The sequence below is a fragment of the Mastigoproctus giganteus genome, chromosome 11 (assembly GCF_048544385.1).
Source record: "Mastigoproctus giganteus isolate SK-2022 chromosome 11, ASM4854438v1, whole genome shotgun sequence".
Lineage (NCBI taxonomy): Eukaryota > Metazoa > Arthropoda > Arachnida > Uropygi > Thelyphonidae > Mastigoproctus > Mastigoproctus giganteus.
In genome coordinates, this window is record NC_143585.1 from 56,597,025 (window position 1) to 56,616,586 (window position 19,562).

At 38.1% G+C, this 19,562-nt stretch overlaps 1 protein-coding gene across 3 annotated transcripts in view; it reads left to right on the forward strand.

Annotated features, from left to right (window-relative positions):
• The window catches only part of LOC150078025 (uncharacterized), a 442,574-nt gene that overhangs the window by 90,862 nt on the left and 332,150 nt on the right, over positions 1-19,562 (forward strand). For all 3 annotated transcript variants that reach the window (XM_090384338.1, XM_090384339.1, XM_090384340.1), the window contains exon 4: positions 6,393-6,481. In XM_090384338.1, the coding sequence (XP_090240464.1) occupies positions 6,393-6,481 (89 nt within the window). The remainder of the gene's footprint in view (positions 1-6,392; positions 6,482-19,562) is intronic.

Below are 19,562 nucleotides of genomic sequence, written 5' to 3' on the forward strand. Positions count from 1 at the left end.
CCTAGCATGTAATTCTAACTTTGTCTCTTATGCTGATCTGAAGTTCTACATGAGTTCAAACCATCGTGATCAGATCCTGGATATTAACCAACAGGCCTCTACACAGATAATGAAACTGGAAAACTATCAAGCCATAATTGGGTTGCATCTGAACCCTTCCAAATCTGTTCAACTACCGATAACCAAAAAAAAGAGTTAAAAATGAGGTTCAAATCTTCGTTGGCGGGGAAAGGGTGCAAAGGGTAACTTCCCACACAGACCTAGGCCTCACCTGGGATGTTGGACTCGCCTTCCAGCCTCACTTTGTCAGGATGAGACAGAAGACGTCCGTGGCACTATGGGCAGTGCGTCAGGAGCTTGTTGGCGTGCATCAGCCAGCATTGCTTTGTCGGCACATTCTGAGGTGCATTATCCCTATCCCTCTCTACGCATCTGAAATTTGGTCATCTGCTCCTGCCACCCACCGAAAAAAGTACTTCAGTCTGGAATATTGGTTGCTCAGATGGATGAACAGGGTGGTGGGTCATCCTTTTACTATCTCCAGATCCATCCTTCAAGCTAATCTAGGGCCACTCCCAGGAGACTTCTCATCACGACAAAAAATGCACTCATGCTAGCTCGGCTTATCACAGGCTGAATAAATGCTCCATCTGTATCCCCGTTAATCTCTGACCCAAAGAAGACAAGAGGTGAACACCGAGATTCCTCTTGTCTTCTTTGGGCCAGAGAAGACAAGAGGTGAACACCACGACTCTGCCATCCTCTCCGGTCTACACTTACAAACATTGATTCCCTTTGGGGCATGTTTCTTCAAATCTACAATAAACTGGGCATCAACCCTGATAAGTTCTGTAAGGACAAGCTCTACAGAAAGGAATGCCTCAAGAACTGTTACCAACTTTTGAACCTGTGAAGATCACCTACACCTGGACTTTTTGCCTGCCTCATTTTTTCTATTTATTTATTTTTTATTATTTTTATTTTTTTAAATTCTGATGTCTATTGCTATAAACTTTGTTTTATTTGAAGCTTATTGTAAGTTCAATTATGTAAATATCTCAGGTACTTTTTATGTGAGGATTCTCGCACCTGAGTACATAAATCTCTCACCGACTGCCATCCCGGGGTGACTCATAGTTTCTTGTGGTTAATAAACGGATAATAATAATAATACTGTTAATGTTTTGCAATTTAATTTACTAAATTATCTCGATTTGTGAATGTAGTAGTAATAGTAGTAGTAGTGGCATGTGATGCAAGAAAGCAAGTGTATGAGTTTATGCAGCATCATAAAAAAAAAAAAAAAAAAAAATCACACCATTCCCTCCAAATGCCTATCCAGTTCCTCCTTAAATTTATTCAACCTATCAACTTCCACAATGACAGATGGAAGTTTGTTCCAGCAATTAACCACCTGCTGGCTAAAGGCCCATTTCCGCCCTTCCAATTCTACGTCTGTCTTTTCTTAATTTGAATTTATGTCCCCTTAGGTTCGTAATCTGAACAAGTGGAAGGATCCCATCAGAATTCAGCGTGCTCAACCCATTCAAGGCTTTATACACCTCAGTTAGATCACTGTGCAGGTGCCTAGTCTCCAGCCACTGCAATTTGCAGAACTTAAGCCTCTCTTGGTAAGAGGATCTCTTTATTCCCCTCACCAATCTTGTTGCCCTTCTCTGTACACGCTCAAGTAAATCTACATCCTTCCTAAAATGAGGCCTCCAGACCTGTACGCAGTACTCAAGGCGTGGCCTGACCATTGCCTTATACAGAGGGACAATCACCTCCTTCTCCCTGCTAGCAAAATTCCTATATATCATTGACAAAAACCCCATGACCTGCCCTGGCAGCCTGTCTGCATTGCTCAGAAAACTTCATATCTGACTGCACAATTACTCCCAGGTCTTTTTCATTTTCTACCACTTAAGTGTAGTACCACACAGTTGGTACGTTTCTCTGGGGTTACTTCTACCCATATGCAGTACTTTGCATTTGTCAAGGTTAAACTTCAGTTGCCACTTATTAGCCCATCTGCCCAAATTATCTAGATCCTGTTGCAGTAGCACACTGCCATTACTGTCATTAACAACCCTGCCAACCTTTGTATCATCTACAAACTTCGACATTAAGCCTGATATACCTTCATCAATATCATTGATAAATATACAAAACAACAGTGGACCTAACACCGAACCCTGTGGGACTCCACTAATAACATTAGTCCACGAAGAGCAGCACCCATTGATTGCCACCCTATGTCTTCTCCCACTTAACCATCCTTTTATCCATTGTAGCAACTTACCCTTAATACCATTCTGCTCCAATTTGTACAATAGTCTTCCATGCACAACAGTGTCAGAAGCTTTCCTGAAATCCAAATATATGATATCAAAATTATTTTTCGCATCCAGTTCCTTTGTAACCACATCATAATATCCTATGAAATTTGTCAGACAAGACTTTCCCTTAACAAACCCATGCTGTGTCTGAATTATTGCTGCAGTCTTGTCTAGATGATCCTGCAATGCATCTTTAACCAGTGACTCCATTATTTACCCGGAACAGAAGTTAAACTAACTGGTCTGTAATTACTCGTATTACCCTTCAATCCACCTTTGTGAATTGGGGTGCACATCTCCAGTCTGTGGGGACCTCCCATGAGTCCAAGGATGTTCTCATAATTATGGCTAAGGGTTTGCTTAGTTGCTTTGCCGCCGCCTTTAAGATAGCTGGATAGATCCCATCCACCCCAGGTGCTTTTCTTATGTTTAACTTCAACAATTTCTCCTCCACTTTGCTTTCAGTTATTACAAAATCATTAAGTATCCTGCTACAATTTGATAACCTTCTGCCATTTTCAAACCTTAATAATTCCTCATGTGTAAATGTAGATGCAAAATACTCATTCAGTTTGTTTGCTATCTGAGCAGGATCATCACCACTCGAACCATCGATGTCAAGTGGACCAATCAGATTCATCCCCTTCCTTTTAGAGTTTATATAAGTAAAGAAATCCTTGCTGTTTTTCTTAGCATCTTTTGCCAAAGATTTCTCGTAATCTGCCTTCGCCTGCCTAACCTCCTTTGTGACCTGATTACAGACTAGCTTATATCTGCCATAGGCTTCTGAGTCGCTTGATAATTTATATGCATCCCATGCATTTTTCTTCTCTGTTACGAGTCTCATTAGTTCATTAGATAACCATTTAGGCCTAAACCTTGAACAATATTTCTTAATAGGTATGAAACTTTTAGTAGCATCCATGATTAATTCCTTGAATGCTTCCCACTGAGAATTTACTGTTGGTAACATCGTCAGTTGATCACACTGTACAGAATTTAAAAATTGTCGGAGACCACTGTACTCACCTTTACGGAAGCAAAAACCCTTTCCTTTACCCCTGATGGTAATGAAATCTTTAATAAATCCCACATCAGTACACTGTGATCACTGCCACCTAGTGGTTCCTTTATCTGAAAATTCTTAATACACGAATGATCACTGCTGATAACCAGATCAAGAGTATTACTTTCTCTGGTTGCCTCTCGAACATGCTGCTGCAAAAAACAATCATCCAATAAATCCACAAAAGTGTGACTAGTGTGTGAGTGACCAACCCACAAGTTCCAGTCGATATATGGGAAGTTAAAATCCCCAATTATAAGACATTCCGATTTACTAGCCCACTCTATTTTTCTGTACAATTGTTCATTATACTCATTCGAGTCATTAGGCCTATAACACTTGACCAACAGAGAAGACAAGGTAGTGCTTATAAAGCATAGGTATTTTTTATCTTTGGTAATTTCTAAAATTCTTCAAATGCAGGAATGCAATGCAGTATAAAAATAAAAAAAAATAATAAAATAATATTTGTAATACTTGTGTTTGTTTTTAATAACTATGTTTCAGGTTAGAAAGAATAAGTGGGGTGGAATATTTTTGTTCTCCACAATGACTCACCCTGACTATGTGAAGACAATTTTTTAATAGTTGATTTTAAAAGATAGTTAATTTTTCACTGAAGTTTTCTTCTCTTTTTAGCAATTCCAAGTTGTTTTAGAACAAAAAATATTATGTTGTTCAAAAACAAAGTGGCACAATTGAAAGCACAGATTCTTAATGTGCTACATTGTGACATATTTATGAATAGATTTAGATACAGTAAGCAAAAAGAGCAACAATTAGAGTAAATGAATTGGAATTAAAAGTTATAAAGGTTTACGCTCTATTTTAATTGTGATAGTCCAGGGAAACTTTTGACCTTGGGCACTTGTTACTGAGTACCAGTAAATCCAGCCTTGTGTTTTTGGTAATCTCAAATATAAAAAATGACTGAAACATAGTACTCTAGTAAAAAGGCACATTTTTTTTTTCCAAAAAGTTTCTGAGGATTTTTTCCAAGATAGATATGGGAATGGTATTGCACAGTAGGAAAAATTTCATAGTTAAGAGGTGTAAGAACAAAGCAAAAAATCAAACTTTTTGTATGTTGAGAAAATAATAAATGCACCCTATAAAAAAATCTAACTTTTGGGATGTTGAGAAAGACATAGATGAAACATGTTTGTGCCAAAATATTTGAAAACTAATGCTATTCCAAGCGGAGGAATCTAATCTGTAAGAAATAGCATCATATTAGAGTATTAGAATGGCTAAATGATGGAATGCAGGAGAGACAGGGGAGTGGTCTTTCTCAATCCACAAGGGAAGAAAAAGAAATCCAATCACTCATACTTATCATCAAAATGTGAGCATCCAATTCTGCTTTGAATCAAACCTTGGATGTAGCTGATTCCAAGAGCTGACAAAGTTTACCTTTCAGCAGCGTGATCAACAACATGCTGTTTAATGCTAAGCTTCATGAGATCTAGTCTTCAATTGCTCCTTAAGGTTTTATATTTGTGCTCCCTTGATCCACTTGCTAGTGAAAATGTACCTCCACATTCATTTTATTTATCCCCTTTAGGACCATAAACATCTAAATTAGGTCTCTTTTAAGGTATCTAGTTGTCAAGCTCTGCAGTCTACACCTTGAACTCCTCCCAGTCTGTTAGTAATTCCTCAGTTTTTGTTCTTCAATTGCAAGACTTTGTATGTTAAATCTTGCCATTTTTTCCCTGCCATATTTGTAAAATTTACTAAGTATTAGTTAAGTTAAAGTAGTACAGCTTTACTAAAGTTTATAGAAAAAGTGTGCCCAAAAAAAACATCGAGATGTATTAAAAGATCCAAACCAAGAAATAAAAGTCATTATAAATATGTGCAAAAAATGCACATAGTTATAATTTATTTATTCAAACTATCCCCTTCCACAACGCCAGTTTATTTCAAAAATCAATACCCACTAGCCGAAGACAAATTTCTGCACATCTGTCCACAACCAATTTATTTTTTTTTAATTTAAAATTTAACACTCTTTCTTGATTTAAATTTATGCCCACTCATGTATGTTGTTCTGAAAGATATAGGAGGAAAGATGCTATCAGCATTTAGCTTATTCAATCTATTCAAAGTCTTAAAAAAAATAAAAACTCAATGATATCTCCTTCCTACCCTTTTGTTCTGTGAGGGAATTTCTCTGACAAACCTCAAGGACCACAAGCTGTGTATCATGATAAAGCGCATGTGACTTTTGTGTATATTTATGCTTGAAACAGCAATCAATATTATAATATGTTCCAAATCAAATTTATGGTTCATGTGGAGAGGTCCTAGGGAGAAATTTTTATTTCAATCCACCATCTTGAAACAAAATGATAGCCACTCAAATAATAAGCTCCATCTTATTATTTGATTACCTTCCCTTACCTTTCGGCAGCATGATCAACAACATGCTGTTGTTACCTTTAGAATACTTATTTGTGATCCTTTACAAACTAATTTACAATACATAGGAGAAGGTGGGAACAAGGAAACTTTTCCTTCTCTTAATAGGGTAATTTAATTTTCATCCACCATTTTGAAACAGTATTAAAAAATGTTCCTTTATATTTGCCATGCTGAAAGAAAGAGAAAGTTGGTTTTGTTTAGAACTTTTCATTTTTGTGGGGTGAAATGAACACTGAATTTTTTTTTCATTAGTTCAGACCTAAAAAATATCTTTCATAGACAACATAAAAAGCCAACTTTCAGTTAAATAATTAATACACATGCATACGTTTTAACTGCCATTTATACATTTTGTCAATGTTATTTATATTTAAAATTTTTGATTATCAACTAGAAATACAATATAAAATATTCAATATTGTTTTTTATTATATTTCAATATATTTTTTTGATATTTTCACTATATTATATAAGAATTCAAATACTTTTCATGTTCAGAATTTTTCAAAATTATTATATGTTCATTAATGCCACTTGAACTTCTCAATTTATGTATATAGAAAAATATTATTCAGAGTCTGGGTATTAAGGATATGATATCAGGAATTTCACTACCAGAGAATGTTCATAGTATGAATGCATATTTAGGGTGAGTATGATTGTACTTTCACTTGATGGTTTATTTATTCAGTAATGAAAAGATTAGAAAATAAAATAATTACTGTTAATTACACCACTTTCCTTGGTTTTTTTGCTATTTGTAAACTAATAGCTGATTTTAACTCAGCTTTTTATGCTAATTTTAGAAATGTTATTTGTATTTTTCTATCACATACTGTTTTTTCAAAAATCACTCAAGTGGATATCATGAGTTGTATTATTATTATTATTTCTCCCTGATTGGGGGTTCCACCTCGTGACAGGTATTGCTACCAAGTACACAGGGTGGTTGTTGTTATGTCTGGTGTTACTGTTGGTTGAGGAACTCTCTGAATATCCTACAGTTGTTCAGGATTGCGACTTTCTGGAGTTCCTTGTAGGTGTTTGCTGGGAGACCTATTGCTGCTAGGCTGTTATGTAGGGTCTTTGGCACCATACATGTGGTTGACATGATGATCGGGATGGTTGTTACTTGTTGCATATGTCACATCTCACATCTCTTTGATCTCAAGCCTTAGGTTCATGTACTTCCTGATTTTTTTCCCCATGGGTTTTCTGTAGTTTGCCAGTGTTGGGTACTGCTATGTCAATCAGATAGGTAGCCTTTTCCTTCTTGTCCACAAGGGTTATGTCTGGTCTGTTGTGTGGGGTTGTCCTATCCATTATTATGGCGTGGTCCCAGTGCAGCTTGTGGGTTGGGGTCTCTAGTACTGCCTGCAGTTCGTACTTGTAGTACTGTACACTTTCTTCAATCAACTGGTATTTCCTTGCTAGCTTCTGATGTATTATCCTGGCTAATACATAAGAAGCTAGCAAGTCTGGGTGATCACCTTGCACCCCGTGGTGATATGTTGGATTGTTTCTGAGGCAGGTGGCATTGTCGACATGTGTCATTGGACACTCCGGGCTCCTTGGCGATGTATTTTCTATAGTTTCTGGTGTTGATTACCTGGTCTTGATTGGCGAGCATGAATCCTTCAGTCTCGGGGAAGAGCATCCCGCTCGTGAGCCATGCATTGGAAGCAATTTTATCTGTGTGATCTTGATGGAGATCATTGTAGTGTCTGACATGGAGTGTCTTCTCTGCCCATCTTTCTAGCTTCGTTTGTACCTCCTGTTTGGGGGGATTCCTCGCTTAGGTTGAGTGGGGTATACCGCTTGTCTATCTTCCTTATGGCCTGGTGGAGCGGTGTGTTTCTGGAAGTAATCCTTCAGGTTAACTATCGCTGTTGTTCACTGAGGTCTATCAGGCCCCTTCCTCCTTCTTCCCGGGCAATTGTCAGTCTCTCCACGGCAGATCTTGGGTGATATTGGCGGCTCTTGGTCATCATCATCCTTGTCTTTCTCATGATATCCTTCAGCTCGGTGTTAGTCCAATCTATGACCCCGAAGGAGTATGTTAGCACCGGAACTGCATAGGTGTTTATGGCTTTAACTGTGTTCCCCCCATTCAGCTTTGCTTTCAGCAGGTTTCTGAGCCACTGATGGTATTTTTTGGTCAGGCAGGCCTTAATTTCCTTGTGATGTAACTGCTGAGCCTGCATCATCCCCAAGTAGTTGTAGGCCTCTCCCTCTGCCATGGCTTCAATCTCTTTACCAGTCTGCAGCTGGTAGTTTCGGTTGACAAATTTTCCGTGGTGCAATCTGTGGGTCTTGCATTTGTCTAGACCAAATTCCATCCTAATATCATTGCCGAATTCTGGAGTAGTTGGTGGAGGTGCTTCTCAGTTCCCGGGTAGAGCTTGATGTCATCCATGTACATCAGATGGGTGAAGGTGTACAGGTTCTTCCTTCCTTCTTTAAGGTTATATCTGTACTTGCTACTGTTGAGCATGGTGTATAGTGGGTTAAGTGCTAGACAGAACCATAATGGGCTCAGGGCATCTCCCTGAAAGATTCCGCTCCTGGTGGGGATTGGCCTGTTCGTGATGTTTTTGACCTTAATGGTGGTACTCCATTTCGGCATCATTTCTCTTAGGAAGATTGTCACAATCTTCCTGGTTATGCAACTGGTCAGGATCTTGTACATTGTTGGAAGGCAGATGATTGGCCTATATTTTGACGGGTTTCTCGTATCTTCATCTTTATGCTTCAGATATATGATTCCTTGAGTGAGAAACTTTGGAATTGTCTCTGGGTGCCTTAATATTTTGATGAACTGTTCTGCTAGGTGCTTGTGTGTGTGTGTGTGTGTGTGTGTGTGTGTGTGTGTGTGTGTGTGTGTGTGTGTGTGTGTGTGTGTGTGTGTGTGTGTGTGTGTAAGCGATCATCTTGTACCAGTAGTTGTGGACGCTATCTATTCCTGGAGTTCGCCAGTTGTGAGAGTTCTTGATCGTTTGTTTTACTTCTTCCCAAATCTCCCACCCTCTCATTCCTTGTACATCCTTGGGTTTCTTGCATTCTAGTTCTGTCCAGGTGGCTTGGCTGTTATTTCTTACTTCCCTGCTCCATATGTTTCCCCAGAACTCCTCGATCGTCTTCTTCTCGGGTGGTCCATTCCCTTCTTTCCTATCTTCTCCGAGATTCCTGTAGAAGCCTCTTTGGTCCTCATCGTGATTCGGTTGTTTATTTTCCTCTGGGAGCTCTCTTTGTATCGGTGTAGTCTCTTGCTGAGTGCAAGGAGGTTTTTCTTCAATGTGTCCAAGTAATCTCCTATTCTCTGAATTTTTGTCTCATGTTTGCTGTGGACGCTCTCTCTCTTTCTCTCTCTCTCTCTCTCTCTCTCTCTCTCTCTTTTCAGGATGCTCTTCATTTTTCCAATTAATTTCTTACTCCTCTTGCCCTTTTGGTACTGGGTCAATTGGACTATCTTGACTCTTAATTCTTCTATCTTCTGCTGAAGTCTTTCCCATGCTGGTGGTTCCTTCTGTTTTTGGTTCTTCTGCTGCTAGTCTCTCGCTTCTCTTCCAATAATCCTCGTGGCTGCTATTGCAGCACAATACATGGCTGTATGAATGGGCTCCAGCGTTGCACCATTGCTGTCCAGGTAATGTGGTATTATGTGCCGATTCAGGTGGTCTATGATTCTCCACAAGGTTCTATTTGGCCTTTGCTTCGGTGTCATGTGAGTCTTTGTGGGGTCCATTCCTTTGAATTCTGTTAGGGCCTTCTTCCACTCGTTCTCTATTCTGGATATCATGACCTCGTCTCTTTCTACTTCAGCTGCTGTGGGTTGTATTTCTTCTTGCTCTCTCTCCTCTAGTTCGGTGGTGTATGTTCTTCCTCCTCTTATTATCATTATTATTATTATTTGCCGTATGGTGCAAGGAAGCCTAAGGCTTATGCTGTACCAACCAAAACAAAAAAAATTCCCAAGTTACACTGAGAGAGAGGTTTGGTTTTTTTTTTTTTTTTTAGGAGCATTATGCTCCTTCCCACCTGGCTACGGAGGTGCCGAGAGAGAGAGAGAGAGAGAGAGAGAGAGAAGTAGAAAGGAATCACCAAGAGAGAGAAGAATGATGATATCCAGCTCAGGAATCTGGGTGTGCCAAGCCCATACTCACCAGATGTGAGCCTCTGGGGTGTATTAAGTTAGGAGTAAATTTTGGGAATTTGTAAATCTCCACATTTTGGCAACACTGCCTTCAGTCATTTGTTTCTTGACCTTGAGAGCTCCAGGCAGCATGTTTATCAGTGTGAGCTCAGTTTATGTGCTGAAAAGCGAGTAAAATTTCTTTATGGAAGTATTTGACCAATCCAAACTTATTTTAATATATTTGTGGAAGTTATGTAATCATCAAGCAAAGACAAGACATAAAATTTGTAAAAAAAATGTGTATTGTTCTTATTTTGGAGTGAAACTCTGTAACCAAGATAAACAATGGGCTCCACATAAAGTTTGTCTAACTTTGAAGCATTAAGATTGTGAAAAAATGGTAAAAAGAAGGCTATGCCATTTTCAATTCGCATGAATAGGTGGGAGCCTACAAACCACTGTGATGACTATTACTTTTGCTTAATTAATGTAGAAGGATACAATGCAAAGAGTAAGAAGGGCATTGTGTATCCTAATGTTTCCATCTGTCATTAGACCAGTCCCACATGGAGATGACCTGCTGGTTCTGTGCCTTCCACTTATATTGAAGAATGTAGCAGCAGAGAGTGATGAAAATGAAGTCTACATGCCAGGTGACAGTGGGTCTACCTGTCAGCTGTTTTCACAGCATGAACTCAATGATCTGATAAGAGATTTAAATTTATCAAAGGAATCTGCAGAACTCCTTAGTTCTAAACTTAAGTCAAAAATTCTTCTAGCGTATGGAAATTTTTTTTCATGGTACAGACAAACACAAACAAGAACTAGTCCCCTAGTTTTCTGAGGACAATTCTATGGTTTTTGCAGTAATATAAATGACTAAATGAACTATTTAGGAATTGGTTACAATCCTACACAGTGGAGACTTTTTATTGAATCATTAAAGAGGAGTTTCATTATTAAAGAGGTGTGTGGCTCCAAAATGGAAATAAATATGGGTAACTTCCAGTAGCTTACTCTGTGCATTTGAAATGTATAGAACGTGAAGTTTGTTCACAAGTACAGTCAGTCCTCGTATAGCACAGTTGTGTTCCTAGAAACCCTCGTACAATACAAAATCGTGCAATATAAACAACAGGCCCTATGGGAAAAATAGGGTTAGGTGCCGGCCACCCAAGATTGAACACACAAACCAAAACCAAAACATTACCAAACACAATAAATAATCGCAATATTTTATTACGACTATTACGTAATAAAATATGGCTAATGCTTTTGCTTCTATCGTAAGCAAACTTGTTTTTTGTTTGATTTTCTGTCCAAACAGATGACAGCTGTTCCATCTCTTCCAATTCTTTGTGTCTTAATCTAATGGATTTTAATTACACTTTGAGTTGTTCCTGCTATCAAAGTTGTTTTTATTTTCTCTGCATTCTTTGTAATTCTCAGCGTTGCCTCATTTAGGTCTGTAGCACGTGCAATATCACATGGTCTTTAATTTCGCTCAAAGCGTTTCACTATTTCATATTTTTTCTCAATCGACAGAGGCGGACTGGCCATAAGCCTTACCGGGGAAACCCCGGTGTGCTGGAGGCCGATGTGATTTTGGCCATAAACGCTAGTATGAGGCCACTACAAAATTTCCTGGGTAAGAATTTTAACCCAGTCGGCCTCTGTTTATCGATATCGCTTTTCTTTTTCTCTGTGAATCTGCAGTCTTCACCAGGACGCTTCCTTTTCACACCTTTTAAGTATTTTACCCATTTTTAGGGAATAAAGCACAATTACAAAATGTGGAGGCACGCTTGATACACATAAACAAAGCTGCGTGCGTGTCGCAACTGAATAAACAACACCGTAAAGGTAGAGATACACTATTAACACTTCACATTTTACTAAAGCACATTTCTAGGGGTTACTACCATAAAACAATAAAAACAATTTCAAGTTGCTTTTCTGCTTGTGGAATCTGTTGTAAAGTGGTAGTAAACTCGATCTAATTGCATTTGCGATTATACCAATAGCTGGAATTGTGTTGGTTTTTACGTTATTATGGTGAAATGTGTTTCCCCTTCACTGATATAAAACACATAAATACATTTTCAGAATCTTCTCTTCATTCCTATCGTGTTGCATACGTTGGGGTGATTCCATGTTCGACTGCCTTTCTTGTAAACACAAAGGCGAATCGTGCATAAGCGAATTCGGTTCGTGTTATATAAGATATCGTTCCCCTATTTATAAATCGTGTATGATCGAATTCGTGTAGTGTAAACACGTGTTATACAAGGACTGACTGTATTAAGTATGAACATGGTTGGTTGGTCTGCCCTGACTTTAAAGTGATAGGCATGTTACTTGGACAGCAATCTGGCTACACAAGAATGCTTTGCTTTTTGTGTGAGTGGGACAGTTGAGCAAGGAGTAAGTGCTGGGATGTCAAGATCTGGCAGAACTTGCCAAAGCAGGCAACAAGCCGGCAACAGAGGGACTGTTTGTTGCATGTATCAAAGAACATAATTCATAAACCACTGGTAGACCCCAGTATTAACAGAATATAATCTTCAACTGTCCTTTTGTTCATCCTCTGACTGTTTCCAAATAATTTCATTCCCACTTGTTTTCTTTCTTTCTTTCTTTTTTTTAAGTTTTTATTCTCCCTCTTTCTCTCACAAATGGTAGTAAAACTGTCCTCATTTTACCCTTGCACATCAAACTGGGTTTGATGAAACAGTTTATGAAAGCTTTACCTCAGGAAGGTTCCTGCTCCAACTACCTTTGTACTGAACTTCACCTTTGTAATAAATTTCCATCAAACATCCAAGAGAAGCTAAAACAAGTTATTTTTGTTGTACCTCAACTTTGCAAACTGACGTGGGTCCAAGATTTTGAGGGAACTATAAATAAAAGAGAAAAACACGTATGGATTAGCTTCAGATCTGTTGTTGAGACTTCTTAGGGAACAACAAGATCCAGACTACAAGAATATAGTTGAAAATATGTCGGAAAACTTCAGGAATCTGGGCTGCAACTCAAGTGTCAAGGTACATTCTTTACACTCCCACTCGACTACTTCCCAGAAAATCTAGGAAGTGTTAGTGAAAAACAGCATGAGCGGTTTCACCAGGACATTAAAGACATGGAGATAAGGTACCAGGGGAGGTGGAATGTCAACATGATGAAAATAAAATGGAAAATAATGAAAAATCATTATTTTTCATTTTATTTTAGGTGTTAACTCTACTAATATTTAATTTTTCTCCAAGTATACTTTCAAAATATTGTTATCATTTCTTTTTTTCTTCCCTTTTCAAAATTATTTTCTCCTTTTTTTTATTGTTAATCTTAAAACATCCTTTATAAATTTCTGCACCTCTTTAGAGATGTTTAGTTAAACCAATTTCTGTGCTGACCAATACAAACAGTAATTTCTGGAGTATTTCCTGTATCATTAATGATAAAAGTGAATTCTCATCCATGTTCTGCCATTCACTTTATTATCAAAGTATCATCTCATCCTATATTTTTCTACTATAGCATTTTTAATCTTTATACATTGACATTATCCATATTAAAATTTTTTATAATGTGCTTGTTGCCTTTTTTAAGTGTGTAATCAGATGACATCTCTTTGTATTCTCTTCTATGCCTTTTCAGTATCTGTAAGGATGATATAATATAAATATACAATTAATTTATGATTAATATTATCATACATTGCATATGCGGTTCTCTTTCCTAACATGAACTTGGTATACTCAACTTTGGTTCCTCCTATATTATTCTTTTCATAGTTCTTAACAATTGTCACATTGATTCTCTGCTTTTATATGCTGCACATTCCAAGGTGTCATCTTTCTATTTATGGAGTGGTATTAGAGAAACCGACATGTGTTTTCCTTTTGTAGTTTAGTAGACCACTACTGATAATTTTTTGAACTTTCTATGAATCAGAGAGTTTCTTAATATGTGTTTTGTGGGCATTTCCTGGACTAGTTTTACATGATCCTTGGTCCTTCTTGGAGAAAATAGTCATATATGATTAAAATATAATCATGTGATTAAATATTATATTCTAATCATAATTATATAATTAAATTCAGGGGATGGACAAAATAATGGAAACATAATATTAAAGTAGTTTGTTTGTTTGTTATTTGGTTTTTAGGAGCATTAGCAACTAAGGCCATATTGCTCCGGGGATATGCGGTGGTCATTCCCTGACCTTTCCTCATCCTCCGTATTTGGTGGGCATGGGCTCGAACCCCAGTCTAATCAAGAAGCGTGTGCAACGCACTGCTGCTCCTGCCCACCTGGCCATGGAAGCGTCATTAAAGTAGTAGTTTTTGTAATGGCTGTATAACATATTTATGAACATGCAGTGATGATTTTTCTTTTGTTCTTGCATGTAGTATGGTGAAGTTTATTTAGAGGTGATATAAAAAGGTACATGAAGAAAATGATCGACCTAGGTGGCGGTGAACAGTGAGTTATTGAATTCAGTGCTCCGCTAAAATATTCAAATATCAAAGTAAACCTAAAAGGATTATACATGAATTACATATTGACAGAGAGCTTATGATGACCGGAATCTGGATATAGAGTCCGCTAAAGGAATCCTGGAGAGGTAATATGTTAATATTTAATTTTTAGGCATGCATGCTTCGGTTTTTTGTTGTAATGAACAGTCAGTCTATAGTTGACTCAGCAGCGGAATGCAGCAATAGTCGCTTAAGACAAAGTCAAGGACAACGTCACGTGGCGACAAAGTTAGGGATTAAAACCTCCCCGCCCCAACTGTACTTTTCTTCTATTATTCTCACAGGCAATAAGTTGCTTTGCTGTGAGGTATTTTAGGAATCTGTGGCCTTTTGTGTGCCTTAAGGGACAAACGTATGATCACTCATCGGTGAAGACAGGATATTAGAACTGGAAAAGGAATTAGAAAATGTGAATTGGAATATCATCGGTTTGGCTGAAACAAGAAGAAGAAATGAATCACTTATAAGTTTATCAAGTAGAAATCTGCTGTACACCAATGGAAACAGTGAAAGGAGTGAAGGTGGAGTTGGGTTTCTGGTCCATAAAGATTTTAAAAACAACATTTTGGAATTCAAAAGTACATCACCAAGGGTGTCAAGGCTAATACTCAAGATTTCTAAGAGGTACAAGCTAAAGATTATAATGATTTATGCACCAACATCAAGCCATGATGATGAAGAGGTTGAAGAAATGTACACTGAAATTGAGAGTCTTCTAGATGAGCAGAAAACCCACTACAATATTATTATGGGGGACTTCAATGCTAAGGTTGGAAAAAGGCAAAACAGCGCAGAAAGAGGAACTATAGGAAACTTTGGAATTGGTGAAAGAAATAAAAGAGGTGAAAGACTTGTGGAATTTGCAGAATCTCAAGGACTGTCAGTTCTGTTCACTTTTTTCAAGAAAAGGGTGAACAGAAATTGGACATGGAAGAGTCCAAATCGATTAACAACTAATATAATCGACTTCATCCTCACTAACAGAAGATATATTGTGAATGATGTTACCGTCCTGAATAAGGTAAATGTTGGAAGTGATCACAGAATGGTAAGATGTACACTTGATATAGATGTAGGAAAGGAAAGGAAAAAACTGACTCGAGTAAATAATACAAAGGTCTTTGAGATAACAGAGGGGGAGAAAAAGCAGTATGTACTGGAACTTAAGAACAAGTTTGAGCTTCTGCAGACTGCTCAGGACAAAGATATCAACGAGGAATATTACAACTTTCTGAAAGTGATAAAGCCCAAGAAACCTATAGGGAAACAGAAATCTAAAGAAGAAAAAATTAGTCAAGAAACACTTGTCATGATGAACCGAAGACAACAAATGAAGAGCAAGAAAAACACTGATAGGGAGAAAATTGAGTATACTGAGTTATGCAAAGCCATTAGAAAGAGACTCAGAGAGGACATAAGAAGATTTAACACAAGAAAAGTAGAACAAGCATTAAGGGAAAACAAAGGATTTAAATCAGCAGCCATGAGCAGTAATACAGAAAGACAAATGATACTGAAACTGAAGAATAGCAAGGTGTACTTATAAACAACAGAGAAGGCATAATTCAAATAGCAGAAGACTACATAGAGAATTATACAAGGAGCGAGGGAATGATACGAGCAGTGGGGAAGATGGATTGCAAAGTAGCAGCACATACGACATACCCAATATTCTTCCTGATGAGGTAGAACATGCATTGAAGAAAATGAAGAATCGGAAAGCCCCGGGGGAAGATGAAGTTACTGTAGAGTTGTTAAAATTGGGAGGAAGAGACATAACACAAAAACTGGCAAGGCTCTTCACAAAGTGCATTAGAAAAGGTGTGATGCCTAAGCAGTGGAATAATGCAATCATAGTTTTGCTGCATAAGAAAGGAGATAATCAGAAATTGGAAATTATAGACCAATTAGCTTGTTATCCCACATCTACAAATTGTTCACAAGGGTCATTACTAACAGATTAGAAAGAATACTTGATGAGAATCAACCAAAAGAGCAAGCTGGCTTTAGGACAGGATTCTCAACTATGGATCACCTTCACGTAATATCACAGCTAATGGAGAAAGCAAATGAATATAAAACACCATTATGCCTGGCATTTGTGGATTATGAAAAGGCATTTGACTCCATACAGCATAAGGCAATGTTTCGGGCACTGGAAAGACAAGGCATAGATACCCCATATATTATGATTTTGAAGAAAATATATGAGAGTGCTACCTCCTTTATTAGACTAGACAAAGACAGTAGCAATTTAAAATCGAGAAAGGAGTTCGACAAGGAGACACAATATCTCCGAAGCTGTTTACTGCTGCCCTTGAGGAAGCTTTCAGAAGAATAGACTGGTCGCAGAAAGGAGTCAATGTGAACGGAGAGTACCTAAACCATTTACGATTTGCAGATGACATTGTGGTTATAAGCCACGATCCCAAAGAATTAGAGGAAAATCTTAATCAGTTATGCACAGTTAGTAAGGATTTTGGACTAAAGATGAATATGGCTAAAACAAAAGTTATGATCAACAAGTATGCCACGGAAAGAGAAATAATGATTGAAGGAGCAGTAATTGAAAAGGTGGAGTCATATACTTATCTGGGACAAGTTATTAGCTGTAATAATGAAAAATGGCTGGAAGTCAAGAGAAGAATAAATTTTGGATGGATAGCATTCAGGAAATATAGTCACATACTGAAGAGCAATATCCCAGTTTGTCTGAAACGTAAAATAATGAACCAATGTATACTCCCCACCATGACTTATGGAAGTGAAACTTGTGCACTCACCAAAAGAATGGAAGAGAAGCTGAGAACTACACAGCGAAGAATGGAACGAATTATATTGGGAATCAGACTGTTAGATAAGAAGAGAAACACATGGATTAGGCAACAAACTCAAGTAAAGGACATTCTTATCAAAACTAAAGAACTAAAATGGTCTTGGGCAGGACACATAGCTCGAAGACATGATGACAGATGGACTAAGAAAATAACAGAATGGTACCCAAGAGGAGCTAGAAGAAAACCTGGAAGACAAAGGCGGAGATGGATAGATGAAATTCATGAGTTTTTGGGTAGTAAATGGATGGCCAGTGCTCAAAACAGAAGGAACTGGAAAGTTGCTGGAGAGGCCTTCATCCTGCAGTGGATTGAAAATGGCTGATGATGATGAAGGGACAAACTTTAGCTGGAAGACACCTGAAGCGGATATAACTAAACTGCATTTAGTTAGCATGTTTTCTTTAACCCGCTTAAACCTACACATGGATGACAAACAACTTCCTAATACTGAGGAGTTTCTTCCATCAGTATCTACGGCTGAAAGTTCTGGGTTATTAAATCCACATGTTGCCCTCGAGGGATCGGATGATTCTGAGTCTTCGCAAGATGAAACTTTTCATCAGAAATCTCTTTCCACTGAACAGAGGAAATGGAATGGCTCATTGCAGGACTCTGCAACGCAAAAAACACTGGCTAAAAATATACAGTCAGAGTTGGATAGTGATATCGCATAGGGGGAGCCAACGAATGGCAAGTTGGATACAGGCTCCGAAGGTGAATTGAATTTACAAACAAAGCTGAATGAAATGGATGCACCTGTCATTCTGGGAACCATATCTAAACTGCATAATGATTTTTCTGGGTTTCTCTCCCAAGAGGGAAACAAGATAACTAAAACAGCTGGTAACATCCTAAGAGAAAAGTGGCACAATTTGGAAACCATGAACATATCACTTCTCATTGAAAACGAAAAACTAAAGGCACTTAATCAAGAGGTACAAAACAGAACAGATCTCATTGATAGGATTATAAATACCTGCCTGGCCTATGTGATGAATTCAGATGCGGCCAGACGAGAGAAATCAAAGGATCTGATGGGATCTGAGGTTATCGATTCTCAGCTGATAAGGAAGCCAAACCTGTCATGTTCAGAACCTAATCATTCTGGGTTACTACCTGCTTCTCCTTTTCCTAGATCATATGCAGATACTGTTCGAATTTCGGTACAAAAGACTGGACAACCAAAAGTTAAAACTGATAATGTTATTATTCTTCGAGCTTCAGACACCAGTGGGTGCAAAACAAGTGGCGAAGTAAAAAATATCGTTACTAAGACCCTCAAGTCTGATCTTAAGACTGTTAAAATTAAGTCCCTACACATGATATGAAATAAAGGAGTTATTATAGAAACTGCTACCAAGACAAACTTAGAAAATTTATCTGTTTCTGAGTCTCTTACTTCGGCTGGCATCTCTCTCGGTCGCCCTTGCATGGGAAACCCCTCTTTGCTTCTTTACGACATTCCAAAAGATTTAACTAAAGACGAAATAATCGAAAATCTTCATGTGAAAAACTTGGCTGACAATGGATTTTCCTTAGAGGAATATAAACAGGAAATTGCTCTCAGATTTACTACCCGTGCAAGATCGTCGTCACTTTTGAATTGGGTAATAAGTTTCCCGCCAAGAATGTACAAATGCCTTCTGTCACAAGAAAGGATTTTCTTATCTTGGAGTTCTCACAAATTCCGTCAGTTTACAATTGTAACCAAGTGTTACCTCTGCTTAGGATATGGGCACACTACACAATTTTGTTCCCACGAATCCCCTTCGTGCGGTCACTGTGCCCACAGTGGTAATGTTTTCTCTGAGTGCCCTCATAAGGAAGAGGTGGCTTGCTGCGCAAACTGCAAGCGACGTAAACGGGAGTACAGCCATTCTGTAAAGGACAGTGAATGTCCTGAATATAAAAGAGCATTAGAAGCCACAAGAATAAGGATCGCCTATGAGTAATTTGACTCATCACTCTGTACATAATGTAAACAACACTACCTCTCTAAACGGTTCTACGCCAGTTTCGTCTGTGAGGGAGACAGGCCGTCTGAGGATTATGCAGATAAATGGGCAGCGATCTCAGGCAGTAGCTGGCGAGATTAGGCTTTCTGCCAAGATAAATTGTTTTGACATTGTCGCTATACAAGAGCCTTATTTTGCACCCGTCCAGTCCGGACCACAGTCTAAAATCCTAAACATTTTTATTATCAGAGTCTTGAAATTA